Raw genomic sequence first — 25476 nt, 5'->3', positions numbered from 1 at the left:
GTATAGTCTTCTACTAGCCTCCTTATATATATACATATGTATTGTACTTTGCTGAGTTTATGAAACTTTTTTGTCCTTTTCTGCTGACTGTAAGATTTTTACTCTGCTGTTTGTCATAAAACCTGCTGCAGGATCGGACATTTGATTGAAACGTACATGCCAACATTTCAGAAGAGCAAAGTGGGAGATTGTAAAAAAAAAATCGGGAGACTGGGGCCTTGAATCGGGTTACTGTCATGTGTAGGCTTTGTAAGTGTGCTGCAGCAGGATCGGACATTTGAAACGCAAATTCACGTGTTTTTTTTAACACCTTTCAGAAGCATGGAGCGCAATGGCAGGCAGAGAAAGAGGGGGATGCAAGAGTTGTGCTGAGATAACGCTTCGAAACTTGTCTTTAGTAGAAGCGTTTGAATTTAAAATTTTGATCTTTTATATTCCATAAAGATACTGAAAGCTAAAAATCATAGCATTATTACATTTAAATGTAAGCAGGTTCCAATGGATAATTTTAACGTAGCAGACTAAAAAAAGTCTGGTTTCCCCGAACATCAAACAAAATAAATATTTTAAGAACACTGTAGTTATTTTATGTTAACTTGAAGAACTGACGCTGGTAAAATTCATTGGGATTACTTGTATTTTAAAAGCAATGCTTGTCTAGTTACAGCACGTTATTTTTATTTTCAGCACCTTCTAAAGCTTGACAACCCTTACCAAATATTTTTTGGTCATATTTCCGGCGAAAAACAAGACCTCCTTTGCTGCTCTTTCACCCCGGCTACGACCCAGCAAACACCAGAGTTAAAGGTAAGGAAACTGATGCTATTTTTTTTTTTAGATTGGAGTTAGAGGTATGTGTGTGGTCACTGTACATGGTGGTTGGGGTAGGCACACATTCTGAACATTGTACCCTCAGTGGATGGAATTTACTAACACCCTTAGCCCTGTGATTTGGGCAATAACGGTTGTTAACAGCACTATCTATCCCTTGCCTTGTTCAAAGCCCTCAAGCAGTGTCTGTTTCAGTGCCTTCAGCAACCACTATGGCACACAGAGGCAGCAGACAGTAAGGCTGTATTTTTAGCAGTCATGTTGTGCAAAGGGGAGCTGTTGGAGATTTATTGCGATACTGCACAAGATATATGTATTTATACTGCAATTTTATATTATTGCACCGCACCTTATATGTTGTACTTTGATTATTGGCAGGTTTCTTTAATATATATTGGTAAGGCCAGCATCGTCATCATGAATACAGTACAAGAGCTGATTACAAGGTCATTCCAGGCACGGCCACTTCAAGAGAAAATAGATTTAAAGCAATTGGGACCTCATCGGCCTGACCTAAAACTACAGCAAACTTCCCAGGACAGAGGAAAAATGTCCACACGTACATTCTCAAACGCCTGGTACACAAAAGCTGATTGGCTTACAGGGTGCCCTTTAAGAAATTCTCTGTTCTGCTTCCCCTGCTTGCTGTTTGGTGGTGAGTTTTCTTGGACAAATCAAGGAGTAACAGACTTGAAGCATTTGTCTGAAAAAATAAAGAAGCATTCACGCACAAGAAAGCATATGGAAAACCTGACTAGACTGGGAATGTTGGGGGAAGATGCTCCGATTGAGCAGCAGATAAGTGATGCATACCGCAAAGCAATACAGAAACACAATGAAACAGTTGATAGGAACAGACAGATTCTATCCAAAATAATTGATTGCATTCGTTTCTGTGGTGCTTTTGAACTGGCATTGCGAGGCCATGATGAATCGGAAGGTTCCCCAAATCCTGGAATATTCAAAGGCCTTGTGGATTTAATAGCAAGCATAGACAAGGATATGGAAGCACATTTAGCACGTGCTACAGTCTTTAAGGGCACCTCTAAAACAATACAAAATGAACTTCTTGAGTGTATGCTCGAAATTATGAGAAGCCATATTGTGCAAGAATTGCAAAACACAGACTTTGTGGCTATTCAGGCTGATGACACCACTGATGTGGCCACTAAAACACAGTCCGTATTAGTGTTTCGATACATTGACAATGACAGACAAGTTGTGGAGAGGTTCTATGGTTTCACACATTTAAGAGACTCTAGTGCAGAAACCATTACTGCAGCTATACTGCGTCAACTGAGCTTAATTTTTCCAGAGCTGCCTCAAAAAAAAAAACTTATTGCGCAAAGCTATGATGGTGCGTCCGTAATGAGTGGAAGCCTTAGTGGAGTTCAGAAGAGAATTCGAGATGTGTACCCTAATGCTCATTATGTGCACTGTTACGCTCACCAACTTAATCTTATTATGCAACAGGCAGTATCAAAGATCACCGAGACACGAATTTTCTTTCAGGATATAGGAGGCATGGCAGCATTCTTCTCGCGTTCCCCCAAAAGAACAGAAGCACTTCATGACATTGTAGACAAAAGCGTTCCAAGGGGATCCTCAACTCGTTGGAACTTTAACATCCGTACAGTCAACCTAATCTATGAACATAGAGAGGACCTTCTGAAATGTTTTGAAGCCATAGAAGCCAATGATGAGTTTGATTACAAAAGTCAGATTGAAGCCCATGGCTTTGGTAGAACACTACAAGACAGAGAGTTTCAGTTCTTACTGTATTTATTTCATGATATAATGGTAGCTGTCGACCTGTTATACAATCAGTTACAAGCACGAGAGATAGATACTGTCAAAGTGCAAGTATATACTACTATGTTTGTACAAAGCATAAGCAAAGTGAGAGATGGGGTTGACAATTTAGACAGCAAACTGCCAGAGAAATCTTTTTTCACAAACCGCAGGAAAAACATCACCACTATGGTCCGAATTGCAAAGGAGATCTGTGACATTGTAATTGTGCAGGCACGAGAGCGTTTTTCTTTCACTAAACATTTGGTGAGTGCCACATTATTGCAAAGTCAACAGTTTGCCAAATATGATGAATCCTTCCCGGAGCGTGCTCTGAATGAGGCTGTGGGAGCTTATCCTATGCTCAATAAAGAAGAGCTGAGAACTGAGTTGACTGTACTGTACGGAATGCCTGTGTACCGGAAGGCCACAAGTGCCTTGTCTTTGCTGGCTTTAATCCATAAACTTAATATGGAAAAGTCACTTGGAGAGACAGTGGCTTTACTTAAAATTGTCATAACCACTCCTATGACAACAGTCGAGGCAGAACAATGTTTTTCAGCCTTAAAGAGGATTAAGACATTCCTGAGAAATACCATGCTTGAGGAAAGACTCAATGCTTTGGCAATGCTCTCTGTAGAGAGCAAGCTAGTTCAGAAAATCCCGGACTTTAACACTAAAGTTATTGAAAAGTTTGCTGCTCTTAGAGAGAGACGTGCTGATTTCATTTACAAAAAGTAAACAATGTTGAATGCTGCTACTTTGCAACCAGTTTAGTTTGTTAAATAAAAAACATCTGTGAGTGAGGTACTCAGAAATGCATTGTATCTCGAAGTCTGTTATGAAGCTCTGTGGTTATACACTGAATAAGCAGCTACCTATGTTATATGACATCTCTTTATTAATGTTATAACTGCACTTTCACAATTGCTTTATTAACCTTCCTGCTTTCTCAAATTTGCTTGAAAATGCACCATTTCTCTTCTCTTTTTTCAAAATTTTCTCGGGGGGGAGAACCCCCCCGAACCCTCCTTATAGGGGTTCGGGCTCGCTCGCTACGCTCGCTCGCAACGGTGAAGTATACCAATCATTTTACGCCCCACCACTTTAAAATTTAACCAGCCGCCCCCTGGGAACAATTTAAACAATTAGTCATGCCTTTGTGTGAGGTAGACGCAGATGCTACAGGTTTGTTCAGAATCTCCTTGAGATTATTAGATTGTTTATTGGCAAATAAAGGAGGGTTAGAAAACATGCCCTTAAAATCCACTTATGATTGTACTAAATGCCAACGATTCAGTATTACTTTTTTAATCATGGAGGAGTAGGTAGAATATGTTGAGACAAACACCTCAAGGGGAATCGTTTCTTTTCTTTGAGTATTATTTATCCAAAGCTTGAACACGAACTTCTGATCAATTACTTCTCTGGGTTGATCCCTTTCCAAAGATTTTTGTTTGTACTTCTGGAGAGTATTGTGACATACATTAGAATTGAATAGAAGTGATACGCTTAATCCTGGTGAATTGTGAAAATGGAAGATGACGCTTTAACAGCCATGGATGAAAACTCTCAAACAGTAAAGTGTTACTGAGGTCAGTCGTTTACTAAATACACTAGTGACAATGGAATTCCCTAGACGATTGATGCTTACATCCAAGAATGTAATCTTCTCGAAATCAATAATCAATTATGGAAGTGAATTGAATTCTGGGGTTCTTGTTATTCAATTGCTCAATCTGATTTTGCAAATCATTACGTGAACAATTGCCAAAAATTAAAATATCATCAATGAAACGGGGATATAATATCAAATGATCCATCCAGTTTGTATCAGACAGTATATATTCCGGTTGTATGATTGAATAACTACTGCCTAAACCACGAATTCCTCAACCACGAATGCTTAACAACGATCATTGCCAAACAACTACATTGTTAACTACGAGTTTCTAAACCACGAAAATTATTAGTTTATACAAACTAGATTCAAGTGACATACAGTTCTACATGGTTTAGTTCTTTGCACTTTTTAGGAACCCAGTTGTGGATATCTATTGACATGCATCCTTGAATATTGTCCTGCATTTCAATACTTTAACATCAATGTTGTGAAAACGGTTATATTCCACGCTATGAGAATGAATTTTTGAAGTTTGGAATTGTAAGTCACATGTGCCATCTAGTGGCATGTTGACTGTTCTTGAGCTACATTGTATTTAACAGAAAAAAAGATGTATCAACATTTTACTGTAAATTGAGATCGTAGTTGAAGAACCGAGAACGTTGTTATTTTTATATAGAAACATTGTGTGTCTGTCAAATAAAAATTGAGGACCAAGCACGTAAGAGTAATGGGTTCAAAAAGACAGTGACTGTGTAAAACATCTATGACTTGCTTATGAAGCAAAACTACCAAATTAAACAAAGTGGCTTTGGGTTATTACGCGCTTTAATCTCCATGACATGTAATTGCTTTTCTACTCAAAATAATCATGTGAGTTGTGGAATAATGAAGAACAAAAGTGCTTTTTCATAACGATAACTATTTCTGTGCGATGGCTACTACAGTTTCTCCTGCCTCGTCGATCGGATTCCATACTTTGCAGTGCAGTATGGTTTGTTTTACTCAGCATTAAATTGTGCAGGGGTGTTTTGCCCCCGGTTTCAATGTATTATACATTTCAAATAACTATGTGGTGCTAGTTGGTGAAAGCAAATTCCAAGGGTCGATGAGCGGTGGGGGCGGAGATGAGTGACGTGCACGCATTGTGCAGTCTCGTTGTTCGGGCTTCGTTGTTCAAGAATAGTCGTGGTTTAGGAAAGTCGTTGTTCGGGCTTCATTGTTCAGGTAAGTCGTAATTAAAACTTCGTTGTTAAGGATGTTTCCCATATATTCCATCTCAAATTTCATCATGAAGGTATTCGCATAGCTGGGGGCCCTTGAAAACCCCATCAAAGTCCCATTGGTTTGAAAGTAAAACCGATCTTTCCATTGAAAATAACTGTGGAATAAACAAAAATGTAGAAGTTCTAAAAGAAAAACCTTATTGGCTTGTAAATTCTCATGCCTCAAGAGTGCTCATTCAATAGATTCAATACCTTCCAGGTGGGAAATGGAGGTATACAAGCAACCACATCCACCGTGCACAACCAAACCTCTCCAGTCTCAGGGATCAATACTTCATCAGGAATTTGTAGCAGATGTGTAGTATCTTGCAAATACGAGGAACCTGCTTGAACAATGGGTTGTAAAAAAGTGTCGAGATAATGACCCAAATGCTCATGTATGGACCTGTAACCAGATACAATAGGTCTGAGAGGAGGATTGAACAGGTCTTTGTGTATCTTTGGAAGCATATATAACCTCGGTCTTCGTGGATGGGAGGATAACAAGAAATCTTTAGTTTTGTTTGTAATCCATTTTCATTGAATGATTTGCAAAATCAGATTGAGCAATTGAATAACAAGAACCTCAGAATTCAATTCACTTCCATCATTGATTTAAAGAAGATTACATTCTTGGATGTAAGCATCAATCGTCTAGGGAATTCCATTGTCACTAGTGTATTCAGTAAACCCACAGACCACAATAACTCTTTACTGTTTGAGAGTTTTCATCCATGGCCATTAAAGCGTCATCTTCCATTTTCACAATTCACCAGGATTAAGCGTATCACTTCGGATTCTAATGTATGTCACGATACTCTCCAGAAGTACAAACAAAAAGTTTTGGAAAGGGGTTATCCCAGAGAAGTAATTTATGAAGCAGAAATTCGTGTTCAAGCTTTGGATAGGAAAGACTTTTTAAATAGCTCTCAAAGAAAAGAAACGATTGCCCGTGAGGTGTTCGTCTCAACATATTTTACTCACTCCTCCATGATTAAAAAATAATACTGAATCATTGGGATTAACTACAATCAGAAGGGGATTTTAAGGGCATGTTTTCTAACCCTCCTTTATTTGCCTATAAACAATCTAATAATCTCAAGAAGATTCTGAACAACCCTGTAGCATCTGTGTCTACCTCACACAAAGGCATGACTAAATGTTTCAATTGTTCCCATTGTAACAATTGAAACATTTAGCATCACACATCCGCTATCTGGCAAAAACATTGCACTGAATTTCACAGCTAACTGCACCAGCCACCATGTTATATATGTCATCAAATGTCCATGTGGACTGCATTATGTCGGTAAAACAGAGAGATCTTTGAGAACACGTATAACTGAACACAAAAGTAGAACTAGGACTAGAACCTTGAGCTCTCCGCTGGCGCACCACTGGTTATCCCATCACCACACAATTGCACAATTAAGATTTAGCGTGCTAGAATTGATTAACATTGTTCCAGATAGGGAAATGTCTAGATTTCTATCTCAGCGTGAGACCCATTTGATATGGGTTTTGGATACTCTTTCTCCGAAAGGGCTTAATGATAAATTCGAACTTGCCTGTTTCTTGTGATCATTCAAGTGTTAATTATGCTACTGTCTTTTAGATGCGATATGGTTTTGTCACAATCTGTCACCTTGTAGACAGGATTTCTTTGTATTAGCATAGGCGGCATTCAATAGTGACTATGGGATATACTATGAATCGTGACATAGTATTTTTGTCACAATCCCCTACTTTGCAGATAGCATCTCATTGTATTAGTGCAAGACTGTGGGTCTTACCAGGGCACTTATCTTTGGCCATAGACATTTGCCTTTTAAATTCACTGATTATGCCTCTTAAATGTTCCTTATAGGAAACTCAGTTAGGGTGTCTTATCATTGGACATTTCATGGGGCACAAAGGTCACTTTTTATTTTATCATGCACATTTTAACATTGTGTCTTTTCAATTTGGGTAATTTGAGCATGTTCACTTCACCTTTTTATGTTTTGTTTTACTTTTATTCAGTTTCAATGTTTCAGCTAAATCTTTTGCACACAAGCATGTTCACATCGTTTATATTATGTTTATAATTAGTTTTAACTTTATCCAGCACTTTTCTGCACCAACGCTCACAATTTCATCAGTACTATGTTCATGACTACAGCAGATGTTAAATACGTCACGGCGGAAGGAGCGCATTTGTAACGCTTCCGGATTCACTCGATTTTCGGTGTTTTTCACTTGTGTGCTAATCGGTAGATTCTAAGCCAGACCTGAAGTTTATCCGGTGAGACAATAATCCCGCTACGTGTTTTTCTATGATTCCCATTTGAATTTCAGTTTTTTTCGGCACTTTTTGTTCGGCATCATTTTTACAAATTTCTTTCTCATATGGTTTTGGCTTCATGAGCTAGTAAAGAAGGTATGCTTTCAATAGATCACTAGCATGGGTGGTGCTTACACTTTATTGTACATTCATTGATGCAGTTTGCCACGCTATATTTGCATTTTCTATCATTTCAATACTTCATTATGAAATGGCATTCTTTCTCCATTCTCTTGGAGCAGGGATAGCGATGTTGTACGATTTATATAGGTTATGGCATGTGAACTTGTAAGCTACTTTATCGCTTTGTTTATTGTGATCATCATGATCTTTGTACACCTGATCTGCTTGTTTTAAGCCTGTGTTAAACCATTGAATATCAGCTAAATGATTGAGGTTATGTATATTTTTTAATGTTTCCTAAATTATGTACACTGACTCAGTGATGTATAGTAGTGCACTTAGTACTCTTGGATACTTATCCCGGGTTTTCCTTTCAATTTGATTAGGGTGGCCGGCAGAGCCACTCACTAGGTGCACACTTTAGTCTATGAACTTTGGATAATTTGTTGATTATGTTTATTTGAGCTTAACTGAGTGCATTCGAGCTGCATCTATACCATTGTATGCCTTTCCACCATCGAGATTCACAGATGTACGTCTGACAGCTGCAACATCAGGATCCTGGATCTTGGCGGTGTCTGCAGTGTTGCTTCTGGCTGGTGTTAGTCTGACCGCCAGTTTTGTAATATGGCGGTTGGACTGCCACTGATGGGATGGTGGCAATCCGACTGACAGTATCGTAATAAGACCCTTAATCATCAAAAAAAGTAACATACAATCTATGAAAGTCGGGGATGTCCCAAGAAATGAGAAAAAATTTGGTAGCGGTGGGTGGACTACAGGGGATTCGGGGGCACTGAACGCTTAGGGGGGGAGGTTGTGGGGACTAACTGAGCTCTGCAGGAGGACACCAGGGGTACCACTATTACTGTATTGTGTTTCTGTATTATAGATTGTGTATGCCATTGTAAATGCATGTAACCAATTATGATCATGTGAATACTGAAGGATGCTGACAACTGTTCAATAAAAAGAGTTAAAAAAAAGTAACATAACACATTATAACATAACATAACAATACATTGCAAAAACAGTGTATGAAAACCCGAAATAACAATCGTACCACTAAGGGGCTTATTACTATGTCGGTCGGAGTTGCCTCCGACTAACACCGTCTCTGACTCGGGACTGACTGACCTGATGTCGGCAGTTCTGATCGCCTGTTTACGATGCGACCGAACATTGCTCGGTTGGATTCCCATTGCTCTCTATGGGAGCTTGTGTTACGGCCGGTTTACGGCTGTAATACAGGCTCCTATGGAGAAATGGGGATGTGTGTAAAACCCTGCACCCTGTGGCAGGCACCCCATAGTGCCTGCCCACAGTGCTGGGTTTTACAAGTGTACCCTGGGTACTCCCTCGACCACTAACCATAGGCCGCGGAGGCAAGGGGGGCCCTGCTAGGGACCTCCAAAGTTGCTTTTGGACAGCCTTTCTGTGTCAAATCAAATCAAATCAACTTACTTTATTCGGTTTCACTTTCAGCAAACCATAAAAGCAGAATATAAAAAAGAAAAACCAGGACAAAATGGTTGAATACAATATGTACACTCTCGAAAATATGTCTAGGCAATTCCATAGCTCATAAGTTATAATCAAGGTGCAGCTAAAATACATAATTACACCAATAATAATAAAGTAAAAACAGTAAAGTGGCAGAAAGGCTGGCATCGAAAGGCTGTGAGAAACCAACATTGTAATCCCAACGGCGGAAACACCGTCCATAGGGGAATATGGTGTGGTTCCGTCTGACAGGAAGACTCAGAAAGCCAGTCAGAAACGAGTTGGAATGACCGGCCGGTTTACGTTCCGACTGTAGATATCGTAATCGGGGAGTTAGACCGCAAGCCAACCGAGTCGATCGGCAAGCCTCCATCTAGTGGTCAGTGGCTTTCCGACCGACATAGTAATGTCCACAAACCCACAAACTACTCTTTCACTAAACTCTAGCCCTCCACTCTACACCCCTCCTCCCTCAAAACCCTTAAAAAATCTTTAAAAAGGACATTCCTGTTCTGACGAACAGCAACACCTTACTGAGACCTGGATTCAGAAAATAGACTAAAGATGACACAAATAGACTACAAAATAGAAGGTAGAGGTGAAAACAATTGCCGTTAAATGAAACAAAAAAAGACAATCTCCCAATTTAAATGAGTGGCGAAATAATATAAAAATGTTGATTAAATGTATTTAAAAATGTAAAAACTAATTATTTTGCATGTAAAACGTCAAAAATGTGGTAATTGTTTTTTAAAAGTTGTAAAGTATTGATTAAATAGTATAACATATATACAATTATTTAATATATACAAAAAACATATGTTGAAAATATGTATATAAAACAATGGAAGAAATGCAATGGAAAAAAGTGGAAAATGTACAATATACAATACTATTTACATCTAATTTTCATTTTTGATATAATAATAATGGCTCATCCGAAGTGCGGTTGCCCAGTACCAAGACTGAAATCAAGGTGAGGGGGGAGTTCCACGTCGTAGACAGGATGGTCTGGAAAAGGGCCGGGATCGTGACAAGCACGGAAAATTAGTTTGAGCAGGAGGTCTGGAATGGTTGGCAAGATCCTCCAGGTTCAGCAGCTACTGCGGCATGTGTCTGGAGCTAGCTCCCCGTTCCAGACCTCCTGCTCAAACTAATTTTCTGTGCTTGTCACAATCCCGCCCCTTTTCCTACGACTTGGAACTAGGGGTGGGCGGAATGTGATTAGTCGCGCTACGCAAAGCTCCGCGAAACGGTAAAAAAATTCCGCGAGCACACAGAGTTCCACGAACACGCAGAATTGCTTGTTCCACCCGTTCGCGGTGCGTTTTTCCTGTTCGCGAAGCTGTTTGCGTGCTCAGGGGAAATATTTTGCGAACACGCATTTTAAAAGCGCGAACAAGCAAAAAATTCCACGAAGCGTGGAATTTTGGGCAATTCAGCGTTCTCCGCGGAATACGAAATTACCCAAATTCCTCAAATTCCGCGAGCAGAATGGAATTTACCGCCTAGGCCTACTTGGAACACTCTCCTTACCTTGATTTCGTTCCTGATAAAGGCAAATGCTCTTTTGATGAGACGTGCCCCAGCATTGTACTAAAGGAATGCCCTCTACTTCGGGTGGCCAGGCCCCTGCCTCTTCAAGTCAACCCCTCAGCACACTATTTCCAAGGTGCTACTCATCTTGTCTGCTTGACTCATTCCCGGTATTACCATTCTCTAGAATCATTTACCTGGTACTGAAGGTGACCTTAAAAGAATACAGGTCGAAATTTAATCTCATTTAATTTCCCTTGTAATTATTTTGCACCACAAGAAGTCTTCTGTATAAATTTACTACCTGAAATGGGTGAGTATGTACCCCAATTCCTTAAATTCAGCCGACTCGAAGCAGGTGGTCTTTCCACCACGGTCGGCTTGATGGAAAGCCAACTAGTATTTCCAATGGCAGTGAACTTGTCTGCACCCCCCTCTGACAGATGCTTTACCTATGCTGCCGTAGAGGTATTCAGTGAATTATTGGCATTGGTGGCAGTGCCACATGGTCTTTCATTTTGCAAAGTGCCATCAATGTCATATGGCGGAAAGACCGCCAACTAGGCGGCAGGGTTTCAGCTGCTGTTTCAACGGTGGTTCCCTCACCACCAAACTCGTAATAAGGCCCTTACTTTAGTTAAAAGGGCACTCCCCGACACAGGCAGATATCAGATGACAACTTCACAGGCCCTTTTTATTTCCTATCAGACAGGCATCAAACCCAGTGTGGCGGGGAAGCTTCCTCCACATCTGGTTTGGGGTGACCAAGGAGAAAGGACTGCTAATTTCCCACGCCACACCTCTGGCTGGCCACATATGCTGTGTACAAGAAGTGAACGGTTTAATTTTGTTTCATTAAGGGACACATAGATACCGGAACTGCTGCAAAAGAGCATATGTTACCCCTAGGAATATTTTCACTATTGGGTAGAGAGGGGCCATGAGTCACCCCACCCACAAGCTTTGGCAGGCATACATTTGGCATCTCTCTGCACTCACTGGAATACAATTGGATCTATGGAGGAACAGAAGGAGGACTGCACCTGCTTTTTGAAACCTGTGATGAGGCCTGTTCCTGTGGCTTTTGGCTGTGTCTAACTTGACTATGCCTAACATTCTGGAAAACCTGGGAATTTCTGGACTTGGAGAACATCAGAGAACCAGGACAAACCTGCCAAGCCAATCCACTCAAGGCACATTGCGATTTGGGCTAAAAGAAATAGGTTTCCTGGCCTGGAGCTTTTCCTCAGCAGCAAATCTTATTTAGCGGGATCTCACCGAGAGGGTAGTCGGCCTCTTTGGGTACAGCTTGAAGCCTTACAGTGCTGGAGCATTCCAAATTATGAAAAAGAGACTAAAGGTCTGATTTATGTCTTGGCAGAGAGGGATTTTCTGCCACACCCAAACTATGGTCTGCCCACACAATTTAAATTTGGGTGGAACATAGTTTGATGATCGCAGAGACTACCATGTCTCTGCCATGATCAAACTCCTCAAACGGCTAGATGGAGTAATGGCCATTGGAGTTTTGGCTAAATGTCCACCTGCACAATTTAGATGGGCAGATCTACAGCAGTTTTGCAATGTCCGTCACTGCCAGGAAAAACCTGGTGGTTAGGGCACTGAAAATCACTCAGTGCCACTCCTCGCCATTTGTTTTTATATTGTGAAAAAGTTAAACCTTCTTTTGAATTTTTTTTTAATTAAAAAAGAGGTAACTTTGATGTGCTCCGTCATGTTTGACTTAGCCATCTGCCAAAGTTACCATCCATTTGCCAGAACCACTGTGAATTGTCCCCTGGGCCAGGGGATATTTCATAATTTACTGGGTGGCACCTCCGTCAGGGCAACAGAGTGATGTACTCTGTCACCCTGGTGGGGCACAGGCCATATAGTTATAGTAATCAGAAGCAAGAACATTACACGGGAAGATGCTTAGTAACAAAAGGTGTAATCACATACATAGGTTATACGGCAAGGTAACCAAATAGAACCAAATAAAAACTGGGCCAGTTCAACACCTTTGGTGTAGGGCGTGCTTACTGCAACACTGAATGTCAGACTCTTTCAAGGATCGCTCCAACTGTCCCTTAATAGAAAAAAAAAATCAGTTTTTTTTGGAGAAGAAGGCGAGTCTGTAAAGTCCATTAACTTGCATACACATCCACACCATCAATTCATTTTTGTAGTCTTAAGGGCTTTATTATGAGTCTGGCAGTCCACGGACTACCAGAGTTGCGGGGGCGCGACGGTGGCGGCCTTCCGACCGCCTCATTTTGACCAGGACAGTCAGGCCACCCTAGGATTACTGCAACCGCCAGGGATCAGAGATCCCAGGCAGTGGCGCAGCGGTCTTGACACCGCAATATGCTTGGCAGGGCCGCTGCTGCCTAGTCAAGCATATTACGAGTTTCCTCACCGCCACACTTGTCATGGTAGTGTGACTGTCATGAAAGTCTGACGGTGAGGAAACAAAGGGGGCCCTACAGGACCCCCTGGTGCCTCATGTCATGTGTTTGCACAAAGGAGGGCACAACATGTGCCACCCATATGTGCATGCACACCAGTATCTGCATGGCACATGGACTGGACTTCAGCAGTCCATGCTGTGCAGGCAGAGCCCTGGGAGTGCCAAAGAAGCACCCTCTAGACAGGAGAAAACTCGTAATCTGGCGGGTGGTTCAAACATGGGTTTGGAGGTGCGGAAACGGAGCGGTCCCACTCCTGCACTGCCCAACTCACAATAAGGCCCTTAACTTTTATCATGGACAGGACCCATATTTATTATAATTTTGCATCACACTTGTGCCACGCAGGGGGACCCAAGGACAACGCAAAACCTGAATTAGATTTACCAAGCCACAAAAAGCCACCTTGCATTACTAGTTACATAAGTGGCAGTTTTGGGTAGAAATTGTGACACATAACTGCAAATAAACTACAATGCATGATAAGTGAAATTGTTTCCTTGCATATCAGCTAATAAATGTCTTCAAACATGAATTACATTACACTGTGTTAGCAATCATAATATAAAGAAATTAAAAATTGGAAAGACCTAAGTAATGGGGTTGGGTATAGAGTCAGCTACCTATGCCAAACATTGAGGGCAAGAGGCCACAGTTTGTGGGAAATATTTATGAAGGATTGCTGGGGAAAGGTGGGCTCTGTGTAATATGAAATATTGTATTATTATTTTGAATTTTGCTTTATGTGATCTCAAACAGGGCATTTTAAACGCTTGCCACCATTCCTTACCATGAAAGTCTCTATAGCTTATTTTTCTCACCTATTCCTCTGTTGCGTCAGCGTTGGTGAAGCATGAAGATTGATGGATTTGTTAAGCCAAGAAATTAGTCTGCACCCATGGCCCATTGTTTAAAGCGCTTGAACAAGGTTTGTGTAAGGTGTGCTGGATAACACTGTAAAGTACGAATTGACATTGGTGAGGGTAATGTTTATCAATGAGTTCCTCAAAAGAGAGCAAATCATTGTCCTTGCAAAGATCTCCTACCGTCATTAGGTCGGACTTGTGCCAGAGGTCAAAGCCCTCAAGGTTAAAGCAGCCAACAAGGGAAGCAGGCCAGTAGAGGTCTCTGGGGCACGGGAGTTTGCCCTCTTAGGAAGATTAACAGGGGTTTGCATAGGTATCATTATTTAATGAGGTACTTTTAATCAAGGCCATAGAATTTCTTGCATTGACATTGATTCTTTTGTTTTAAATTGTTTGGTGAAACTCGGACCAAACAACACTTGGATTAGTCATGATAAATTGTTCCCGTTGATTTAATTAAGGTTTTCTCGGATTTGAGAATCCACGGCCTGTGGTACTGGACCACAGCAAGGCCAATATAATTTTTAAGGTCCACTTGAACTAGACTTCTGCCTGGTGCCATCTCACTACCTGATATGATATAAGTAGTGAATCTTGTCCCTTCACTGTTTGTGACGCAAAGAGTTGCCTTACCCATCCCAGCAAACTGAATGCCTGTAGTATGGGATTGGAACGGGGCACTACCCACTGTCTTCTTGTGAAAATAATGTGATTTGTCTTGACATACATACCCATCCTTTGACCTACCTGCCACTTGAGCTATAGCATTGACTGGTATTTAGCACCTCACCTTATGTGGTGAGGTGCAGGACTTGTAGATCTGGATGAGGAGGACGAGAGGAGGTCCGACAGGGTTGAAGTGCGCCTAGCATAAGGTGTGGTTGCTTTCCTTCTCTGACTGCACTGCCTCATTGGAGATTGTTATGGAGGGTTGTACGACAGAATCTATCGGCCACAAACACATTTGATACAAAAATATTGAGGAAAAGATATTCAGGAAAAAATCATAGCTTTACGTACTTGTAATATTGACTACAAAAATGTTGCTGAGAAAATATTACTTTCTATCAGGAGGGGGGAGAAGGAAAAATCTGTGATCCTTTCAACTTCCTTGGTTGCTATATCATAAAATCAAGTGGGGGAAAGGGATCACTTGTCCTTAAATATATCTACTTACCTATGTAATGGCAATATTTTCTCAGCAACCAGGATTTTAATCTCTTATTCGGATCCAGTGCCAATAAAAAACCCTCATTCACGTACCAAGGCTTGGTAGGCAGTATATCTTGGTTTGTACAGTTAAAAAAGGCTTCTATTAACCAGTGCTGATAAACTTTAATTGGTGCTGGAAAGAATGCCTGGTTAAAAAGTTGGGGCGTGCGTAGGAAACTAACTTAGGAGGTTTCCGCACTGAGTTATGTCCATAAAGAGGTCAACATGCTTCAGCCGTAAGTTGCCCTCAAGGGGTCAAGTCGGCTTTCATCAGGACCTATTATCTCCGGTAAAACGGGGGGGGGGGGGGGGGGGATTTGGTAACCTCAAATTTGGGTTAGATTCTTAGAAAGATTCATCTAGATTTCAAAAAGGCCTTATAGTACCTTGTTAGGAGATCAAGTATGCCTCCTCGGGTGTGCTGAGAGTGGCTCAGCATGCTCTATCACAGGTTCGGCACGACTTGTGCTGTCACAGTCTCTCAGTCCCCGGGAACTGTACAAACCCCTCCCCTTCCTTTTTGATCACTAAATCCCTACTGTACTAACCAGTGGTTCTCCTCCGGGTGGAGGAAGCACACAATCAAACCCAATGATGATGCTGTCACGTCGCTAACAACAAGGCGGAGAACCAAGATATACCACCTACCAAGCCTTGGTACGTGAATGAGGGTTTTTTATCGGCACTGGAACCGAATAAGAGATTAAAACCCTGGTTGCTGAGAAAATATTGCCATTACATAGGTAAGTAGATATATTTAAGTGTAATTAACATAATTGTAATGGTAAAAAATATCATTTAAAAAAAAAAATGAAAACATGTTTGAAGAAACATGTGAACATTATTCTAATTTTTTTAATGTAATTCTCACAAATACATGTAGTTTTAAAATAACTTTACAATGATAAAAAACACCTAATTTGAAATTACTCAAATCAAATCATATAAACTTTCTTTGGTTTCACATAGATAAAACCATAAAAGTTGCATAACATCCAAATTACATTAAGAACATGATTCCATAAAATAACAGGCCAAATAAAACATAATTAAAATACATAGCACAACCTCCCATAATATTCTCTAGCAGTAAAGTGCAAAATTCAGGATCAAGCAGTGTCCCCCTTAGATTAGCACAACCCTACATAGTTATCCTGACCCTCTTAAACATTTGTCTCCTCAGAGGGGACTAAAATCATCAATCTAAGTAGCTATTTATCAAGACAAGCCCTGGTCTTCACCGTGGAATTCATGTAGCCAACAATAAAGAAAATACAATCATCCTTCAGCGGTTGGAGGTATAGGAGAGCTGGACGAGCCTGATTAAAATTCATCTTCTTTAAAATGGGGACTAAAAAATACTTCCGGGGCACCTCATAAAATTTAGGGAAAATAATAAATTGTAGCAGATCCTGTGGAGACTCTCCGTCACAGCCACAGGGTGCTAACAGTTGACCTCTACTGCACCCTCTATGAATGACAAGCAGGAAGTGAAAAAGATCCATACGAAACCTGGTCTATAAAAAACGCTCATAGATAGATAAAAACCCCAGAAGATAATGTGTGGCAGATGGAGTTGACTTTAACATTAAAAATTGGCAGACGCTGGGTTTCCGTAGTTCCAGCTCATCCCTTTCCAGCTTCTTTAAACTAGTGCAGGATTCCCTAATTGTCCCCACGTCCTTTTTTACAATTGATTCTGGATGGGTGAATAGATCAGCACGCCCTAACTCTTCAAAGCTGCTTTTAATATATCTAAGCCAAAGTATTCGGAGCACGTTGTTAAGGGTCATGCAATCTTTTAGAATCAAATTGCTAATAGTTAATTCTTTATTCTGCCAACAGTTTAGCCAAAACACAAGGGGGCGCAGTGCCAGGCTGTCACTTAGATAGGGCACCCCCAGTTCCCCATGGACCACCAGGTTAGACAAACCACGAGGAACTTCCATCAGGCACTTCAATAAAGTATTCTCCACCACCTGAAGTGTGTCTGTGGCGGTATGCCCTCAGATTTCGCTTCCGTAACAGGCTATAGCTACCCTTTTTGCTTGGTAAACTTTCAGCATGTCAGCAATAGGTCTCTTCCCTATTTTAGAGGCAAAGTTAAAAATGGCCGCATTCACCCGAACCAGATCCCCCCTTTTCCTATGTTTTAGTGGCCGCCAATTTATTTGATCATCCAGTAAGACCCCCAGGTGTAAAAAAGCATCAGTGGGGGAGACTTTGGCAGGGCCTACTCTAAATGGCAAACATTTTTTAGGGTGAGTCCCCACCTGCATTATGTAGAATTTCGAGTTATTAATAGCTAAATCTCGTTCCAACATAAAATTTGAAAAGGCGTCTAGCAAAGATTGAAGACCCCTAGCAGTCCTAGATAAAAGAACTGCGTCATCCGCATTAAATAGGACGGAAAGACCACGTCGTCCTGCATGCGGGTAATCTACCCCCGTAGCTAATAAAGCTCTATCTAGATCGTTGCTATAGAGGTTAAACAGAAATGGGGCCAAGATTCAGCCTTGGCGTACACCCCTCTTTATATCAATGTCCCGTGAAACTTGAAGGTCCCGAGAGAATCTAACATTGGCCTTAGTTGCCCTATCGAGGAAATTGACAATATTACTATCTACCCCCATGTCCTTCATGGACTGCCATAATTTTGCCCTGTTCACGCAATCAAACGCAGAAGAAAAGTCCCTGAAGGCTAGGTAGATAGTACCAGATCGTGCATCCGTATATTTGCTGAGTAACATGGTTAAGTTAAGGCATGGGCCACGGTTGACCGACCCAGGCGAAATCCAAATTGGACATGGGAAATTATGTTGTGATCCTCAGCCCAAGTGGACAGTAGTTCCAATAATACGCGGCCCACAACCTTAACCACTGAGTCCAGCAGTGAGATCGGCCTTTAGCAGTGCGTACTGCTACGATTACCCTTCTTAAAGATGGGTACTATAGTAGAGGTGCCCCAGGACTCAGGGCAACCATTCCAAGGCCACTGCATTAAACACAGCCAAAATCCGGGGGATGCCATCTGGTCCTTGTGCTTTATTGCAAGTCAACCCGGCAATACCAACCTCAACCTTCCCTGCTCAAAAACTACTGCGGGGGTGTCCACATCACGGCCTGTCTGACAAGTTTGCTCCAACGGGCTTTCAAACATAGTTTTAAAATGGAGCTCCCATTCATCCTCAGTGATGTACGAGCCTGGTTCACTCCCTACTTCATGCTCTGAAAATGGTCTATTAACAATGCTCCAAAACCTAGAGCTATTCCTAAGGGTGCTTGACTCAATCGGCTCTCTCCAAGCCTCCTACTTCAGGACACACTTGCGTTTTGCCAGTGTTAATTTGTATTCTTTACGACAAGCTCTAACCATGGTGTGATTTCTCAGGTTAACATTCAGGGCTTCCCTCAGCTTTCTCGCCACCAGAGAGCATGACGAGTCGAACCATCTGAGGGTTGAGGTAACTATTCTGCACGCCGGAGCACTTAAAAGTTCACCTACTTTAGTGGAGAAGATGTTATAAGCGCTGATGACCTCCCCCGGGGGTATACCTGGAGAGGTACACAGTGATAATTCAGTAGCACAGGATTCTCTTACTGCAATATAAAAAGCATCTGGGGAGATCTGAGACCATTTAAATCTTACCGTCCCCTTGTTCACCACACTTCTTTTTTTAAACAATAGTGGACCACGCATTTGGACACAGAGCGGGTTATGGTCACTGGAGACACTTTCCAGAATAGTGAAACCGCAAAATAATAACTGTAGAGAGGAGGAAATATAATATAATCTATAAAAGAACCACTACCTCTCCCTTTAAAGGAGGGGACAAGTGCTTTACTGAGTGGGTCAGATAATGACATGAGGGACATAAGATCAAAATCGTTTTGTAGATTATTCATTACTACCCCATGGGCAGAATGTTCAAAATGGATCCTCCTCACCCAAGGGCAGCCTAAGTCAGAAGTGCTGGTGGTCCTTGGGTCTCCACAAGGGTGTTTATTAAAATCACTCACAACCATGAGGTTTTTTAGATTGGCAATACAAGACTACCTTATAAATGAGCCCAGCAATGTAATATTAACAACCACTGAGAGGGCATGCCACAGAATTATAAAGATTTATGAGACCCAATTTATTGGCCCCCAGTCTTAACACCAGGGCCTGGAGACATGGGCTTGGTGATGACAAAACCTGTATCTGGCAGTCTACCGCGAGAGATATGTAGATAACAAGGCCACCCTTGGATCTGCCACCCAAAGAAGGAGATGCTGGAACAAAAAAGCCTTATAGCCTTCCAGAAATAAGCTACAATCCACCAACCACGTTTCTAGCAAACAGATCACACTGTATTGACTCAAATTGCAACCAGTTGGATCATGAAACTTGTTGGCTAAACCTGCAATATTCCACGATAATATATTGTCATCAGACACACGAGGGCCACCCTTATCTTGCAATGGGGGATCCTGCTGTTTTGTCTCTTACTCAACGGCAGACAGTATGGGGCTTGTAAGTCAATCACACTCCTCCATCATGTCTAATGGAGAAAATCTATTAAATAACTCCAAAGAAGGAGCAACAATATACTGGGGACCTGGAGGCAAATGTGAAGGGTGAGCTGTGGGTGGGGGCAATTGAGGATGTACAGGAGGAAATCTCTGTGACCAACCAACTAGGGGGGCCTCCATGTTAGGATTCCTATGGGTATACCCTGTTGTATCAGGTTTATAAAAAAAAAGCCCAGTGGAGGGGCCTAACAGACAATCTGGAGCTAGGAGGAGCAGAATATGGGTCCCTAAACAGGATCCTTTCGGCAAGATGTGGTCTATTAACATTTACAATGACACAATCATCCCTGCCTGTTTTACATGAGCTACCTATCCAGCTAACTCTACGCACCATGATGATATTTTTTCCACCCTTGATCCTAGTGTGGTGTTATTTGATAACAGTGAAGTACTTTTTTCTTTAACAGGCCAAAATCCTCTTTAATTCCCAGGGGGAGAGATAGAACATTCCCCAAAACCACTTCATAAGGGGTAGATTCGGGTGACAAATGAATAACTGGTAGACACTGTGTCTGTACCTTTCTACTCCCCTGCATCCGGTTAACTGAGGACTGACTTCCTTCCATGACCTGTGCCTGTATAGGCATATCCCTACTGTTACTTAGGCCTTGGCTCGTAGTTGCAAGCCCCCCGTATTAACGACTGCAGCTGTGGTTGGATTTGTGTCTGTTCCATGTTATTGTTGGACAAATGTGTCAAGGAAGAAAAGTCCCTTGCAGTACTCTGTCTCGGATTAACCCTTGACCCTCACATTAGAGAAGGTAATTCCATATGGTTACGGGCTGATAAGCTTTTCTCTATCAGAGTCAGCCTCTCTAGGATTGAACCCAGTTTTAAGTCCAACAGGCTTGTCATCGCTGCCTGAAAGGTTTCCAGAAAAACCAGTGGATCCGTTGTAGGGGATACTGAAGAGGGTGCCGAAGATTTTGGAACCAAGTTGGGTTTAGATTTCTTCGCTCTGCCTCCAATTGCTTGTGATTTGTTTTTATTGCCTGCACCTAGCCGCGTATCCTCCTTGGTGGCCAGATGTAAGTCATTGTGCCTAGTAGCTGAAGATGTTTCCAGTTGCTTATTAGTTGAGATAACCAGAATCCCTTGTAGTGGATGGTGTTCACTACCCCCCATGTTGCTTATTGTAACAACAGGAGAGAGGGGCCGTGGCATAGACTGAGAGAGGGCTATTGGCAGACTAGATGTCCCAACACAGGCCTGCGAGCCATTGTGAATCCCAGTGGTGATGGACAGGCTCAGAAGTTCATGGTCACCCTCCACCGAAGCAATAGTTGGTGACCTAGAAAGGCGTCTGTTAACCAACTCGATCTCCTTATCTATCACCGCTGCTGCCCGATGTAAAAAAATATCCATAGTAGATACAGAAGCGATGGTACCAGTCTTTGCCCTTGCAGTGGTTAGTGCTGTCTTACGCCTAACCATAGCATAGCAAATGAAAGACAAAAGCGAGGAATACAGCAGTCCCAAATAGGGGTGTCAAGAATGCAAACCGGAGCACATAGGGCACACAGGACACAGCACAATCACTCCAAGCACAAGCTCATCAGCATTCCGTGTAAATACGATCAGTGCAAATATAAGCCAAAACCGGTCGGCATCTGATGTCAATCCTACCTCCTCAGCCGCTGAAGATATCACAGGGAAGTGGCAGGTACTGGAGCTATTGCAGAGGGACAAAGCTACTAGGAAGGAAGAAGCCGCCGTGGTCTATTGCGGAAGGGTTTCCGGTGAAGAACCAAGAGTGTAGGCCCAGCCCAGCCTCGGCCGGCCCCAGACGGGAGCAGACGGGCCCGCCCTTGACCCGGGCTTCACCCTGGCACGGCCCGGGCACACCAGCGTGCTTCCCCGCTGTGGGAGCCCATGCCACGGGAGCCCGCACCAGTTTTTAAAGCACCTCCAGGCGCTTCAGAGTGATGACAGCGGTGCCTGCCACTAGGAATGCTGGAGTCCACGGGCTTAGGAAGTAATAGCAGCCAGCACCAAACACCAAAAGGCATAGAAAACAGGTCCCGCCCTGTGGGAGCCCGCGCCGGTATTTAAAGCGCCTCCAGGCGCTTCAGAGTGATGACAGTGGCTCCTGCCGCTAGGAATGCTGGAGTCTCGAGTCCACGGGCTCAGGAGATAATAGCAGTCAGCACCAAACACCAAAAGGCACAGAAAATGGGTCCCGCACTGCGGGAGCCCGCACCGGTTTTTAAAGCGCCTTCAGGCGCTTCAGAGTGATGACAGCGGCTCGTGCTGGAGTCTGGAGTCCACGAGCTCAGGAAGTAATAGCAGCCAGCACCAAACTCCAAAAGGCACAGAAAATACATTTATCAAATAAATAAGTATAATTCCAAAAGACAAAATGGTAACATGAATAATTTATAAATTTTTATTATATATTAAAACACATTATCAACATGCATAATTATTTTATAATTTAAAAAAAGTAAAAACATACAGTAGAATTAATACATTTAATCATTACATATTACATGATTAAAATTAATTTTAAAAAGTGACTAAAACTAATATTTGTCAAATTAAAACACATTACATTAAAATGAAATATGTTTTAAAAATATATCATTTAAAATGAGATACTGAAATAAGTAAATAATGGTGAACAAACTCCAATCCAAAAACACTTTAAAACTTTTCAAATGTGCTACTATAATTACAATCTGTAGGAAAGGGGGTATTATGCAGTGAGGCTGGTTAGGCTTCACTATGTAATGCCTTAACTTTACCCCATATTGGTCCTTTGGATTCACACTAATAAATCCCTGTCTCAGTTCTGGCAGTGTGGCACAGAGCAGTCAGGCTTTTCTAGAGGAGCACATATTAAGCATTTCAGTGCACCAACATGGACGAAAAGTAATTGACATGACTCGAAAGAAATCCGGCACCAATTTATAAAAATAAAGCAGATTTTTATATAATTTTATACACTAAAATGAAGACACTCGGATGAGTACAACCAAAATTATAGATTTTGAAAAAAAAATAAAATCAGTGCATTTCACTCTTGCAAAACGATAATATTGTGGTCAGTGAGAAAACCTACTAGTGACACTTGGGGCCTGATTATGAGGGCGGTCTGACTTTCGTCCGACTGCCATCCTATCGGAGGTGGGACCACTAGGTATTAGGATGCGACTGCCACCACTGCAGTCGCAATGCCTATATTTTGACGAGCTGTCGGTGGCGGTCCCACCGTCATCGTAATCAGGCCCTTGGTCACTTGAAGGTTGAGTCCAGTGTAAACCACTGGGGGATAAGGTGATGCGGGTCCCAGGACCAGGCTCAGACAATCCGTTGATTTTTTCTTGGCTCGTAGGGCCCGGGTGAAGAGTTGTCCTGGCAGTCCATGGTGCTGAACGCGGGAGCCATAGTTGCTGATTTTGCTGCTTGGGTGGTTCTGGTGAAGAAAGGGATGCAAATCTCGACAACTGGGCCATTGAGGTGGCTGGTTAAAGGTGCTGCTGTATTCCCTCAAGTAAAGAAAAAACAGTATCCCAACTGGTAGCACCATAGAGGACAATTAGACATGTATGTATAATACAGTACGTGGAAAGGAAGCGGGAGACCCTGAAATGATTTTGAAATGTGCACATGGCATCATATAATTATGTTCAAAATTAAAAGGTACAGTTGTAGCAGCAGTGTAAGCAAATAATGCGTGAACAACCCGAATTGGACCACAACATTTGTTTCTTAAAAAAAAAAGCCTCACTAATGCATGTACTGTAATTTCCTGTGTTAACCCTTCCACACTTGCGAGAAGTGTCTTGTTTTACGTATAGTTCACTGGCTCACTTATAACTCCTTTGACCTGATAAGCGGGGCACTACGAAGCCACATACTTCCAAGAAGAGCTTCTTGTCCTTCTCAACAGGTCTCTAGCCTTCAAAACCAATACAAAAGTAAAGCATAACGAAGCCTTAGAGCTCCGTGCACTGTCACCTTCCCCTCACTGTATAGGGTAAATTCCAAACAGTATGCGGAGATCGTTCCTGAACACTGCATAACAGCTCTTTAGTTTCCAAAACAATGCAGTTTTGTTTTTCAACATCAAACTTTATTGACTTTAACAGCGGGGAACAATGAAGCCTCTTAACACTATCTACTTTGCCTCCTTTCATTCACAGTTCAGAGTGCCCTCACTGATCTAATGAGGTCCTGATTCTATTATTAAGGGGTGAGAAACATGATGTATTTTGCAAAAATCACTACAACAGTGTCTCGAGGTTTGCCAACAATGGTGGGGCCCATTTTGCGGAATTATCTACCTAGACAGCTATGGTTCATATACTTATCTGATGAATGAGCCTTTTAATAGAGTCACATCCACTTGGATACTTTAACTAGGGGTACTGTATGAACGACAGAGTAAACGTATGGATAAAGAACTACCCTGGCACAATCTAATCATTGATCTTATACCTATTTATGTATGTCTGTCACTATGCAGAGAAAACATGTTTTAATTATTCACATCACTGTTATTATACATGCCCCTATGCCAACCTATAGCGATTATACTCACGCTAAGGGTAATGCGCACCAGGCCCTCTAATGGATGACCCAGACAATATAACCTACCATGACAAGATACTAATGCTACTATACTTTTGTCCTACACTATTTTTCTCTTTACAGAAACGCTACTCCCTTCTACAAATCCAGTGGCACTAGATAGTTTAGGCCACCGCTGATACTAAAATTGAACTTCCTTTGGTCCAGAAGAAGCGGTTTGGATCTTCGTCTGAGGCCACATACAGCGCCAAACATGTTGACCGTTATATATGTCCATTAGGGACATATGCCCAGCTACAGAGGGACATAATATCTCTTAGAGCAGCACCACACACATTGTTTTAACAATGAAAGAGGGATCACCCTAATAAATAGTCCCACTCTCCCTCCAGTAATTTTTTAACTCACCACTTTAGACTTTACTGCCACTTACACCCACGCACCCAAATGGCTTTTCATCAAAAGATCTCCGATAAAGAGACCCTTCGGGGGACCCGTAGGGCATTGCAGTGCCTGCCTGACGAGGAGCAAAGTCCAAATGATGAAGCATGACATCCTTCGGGGTGTGTGAGGACATTATGATGAGGACACACTCTCCCCCACAGATTGAGTAACACACGACAAAAGTTTCTTCCTTTTTCTACATCTACAAGGAACAGTAACTCCCTTTGTGTACTAGTTGTTTTTTGGGAGCAAGGGTCACTGGACCTAATAATCACCTCCTAGTGTCCCCCCTCTCTCTAAATAGGACAGATGAACTTGGCCAGAACAAGTGGTGGCTCTTCATTGATGGGTGGTTCCCACCTAGTGAAGATTTGGATGCCAC

The 25476-nt window shown here is 42.0% G+C and overlaps 1 protein-coding gene across 1 annotated transcript in view; it reads left to right on the top strand.

The window, feature by feature from the left end:
- Positions 1-751: 751 nt before the first annotated feature.
- Positions 752-25476, top strand: part of LOC146821294 (uncharacterized) — a 72564-nt gene continuing 47839 nt past the window's right edge. The window contains exons 1-2 of the mRNA XM_085609828.1: positions 752-807; positions 1210-3165. Of these exons, the coding sequence (XP_085465954.1) occupies positions 1249-3165 (1917 nt within the window). The 5' untranslated portion in view covers positions 752-807; positions 1210-1248. The remainder of the gene's footprint in view (positions 808-1209; positions 3166-25476) is intronic.

This window comes from Triturus cristatus, chromosome 6 (genome assembly GCF_964204655.1).
Source record: "Triturus cristatus chromosome 6, aTriCri1.1, whole genome shotgun sequence".
NCBI classification, from domain to species: Eukaryota; Metazoa; Chordata; class Amphibia; order Caudata; family Salamandridae; genus Triturus; species Triturus cristatus.
The sequence above is the reverse complement of the archived record's forward strand: the minus strand, read 5'-3'. Positions and strand labels throughout refer to the sequence as shown.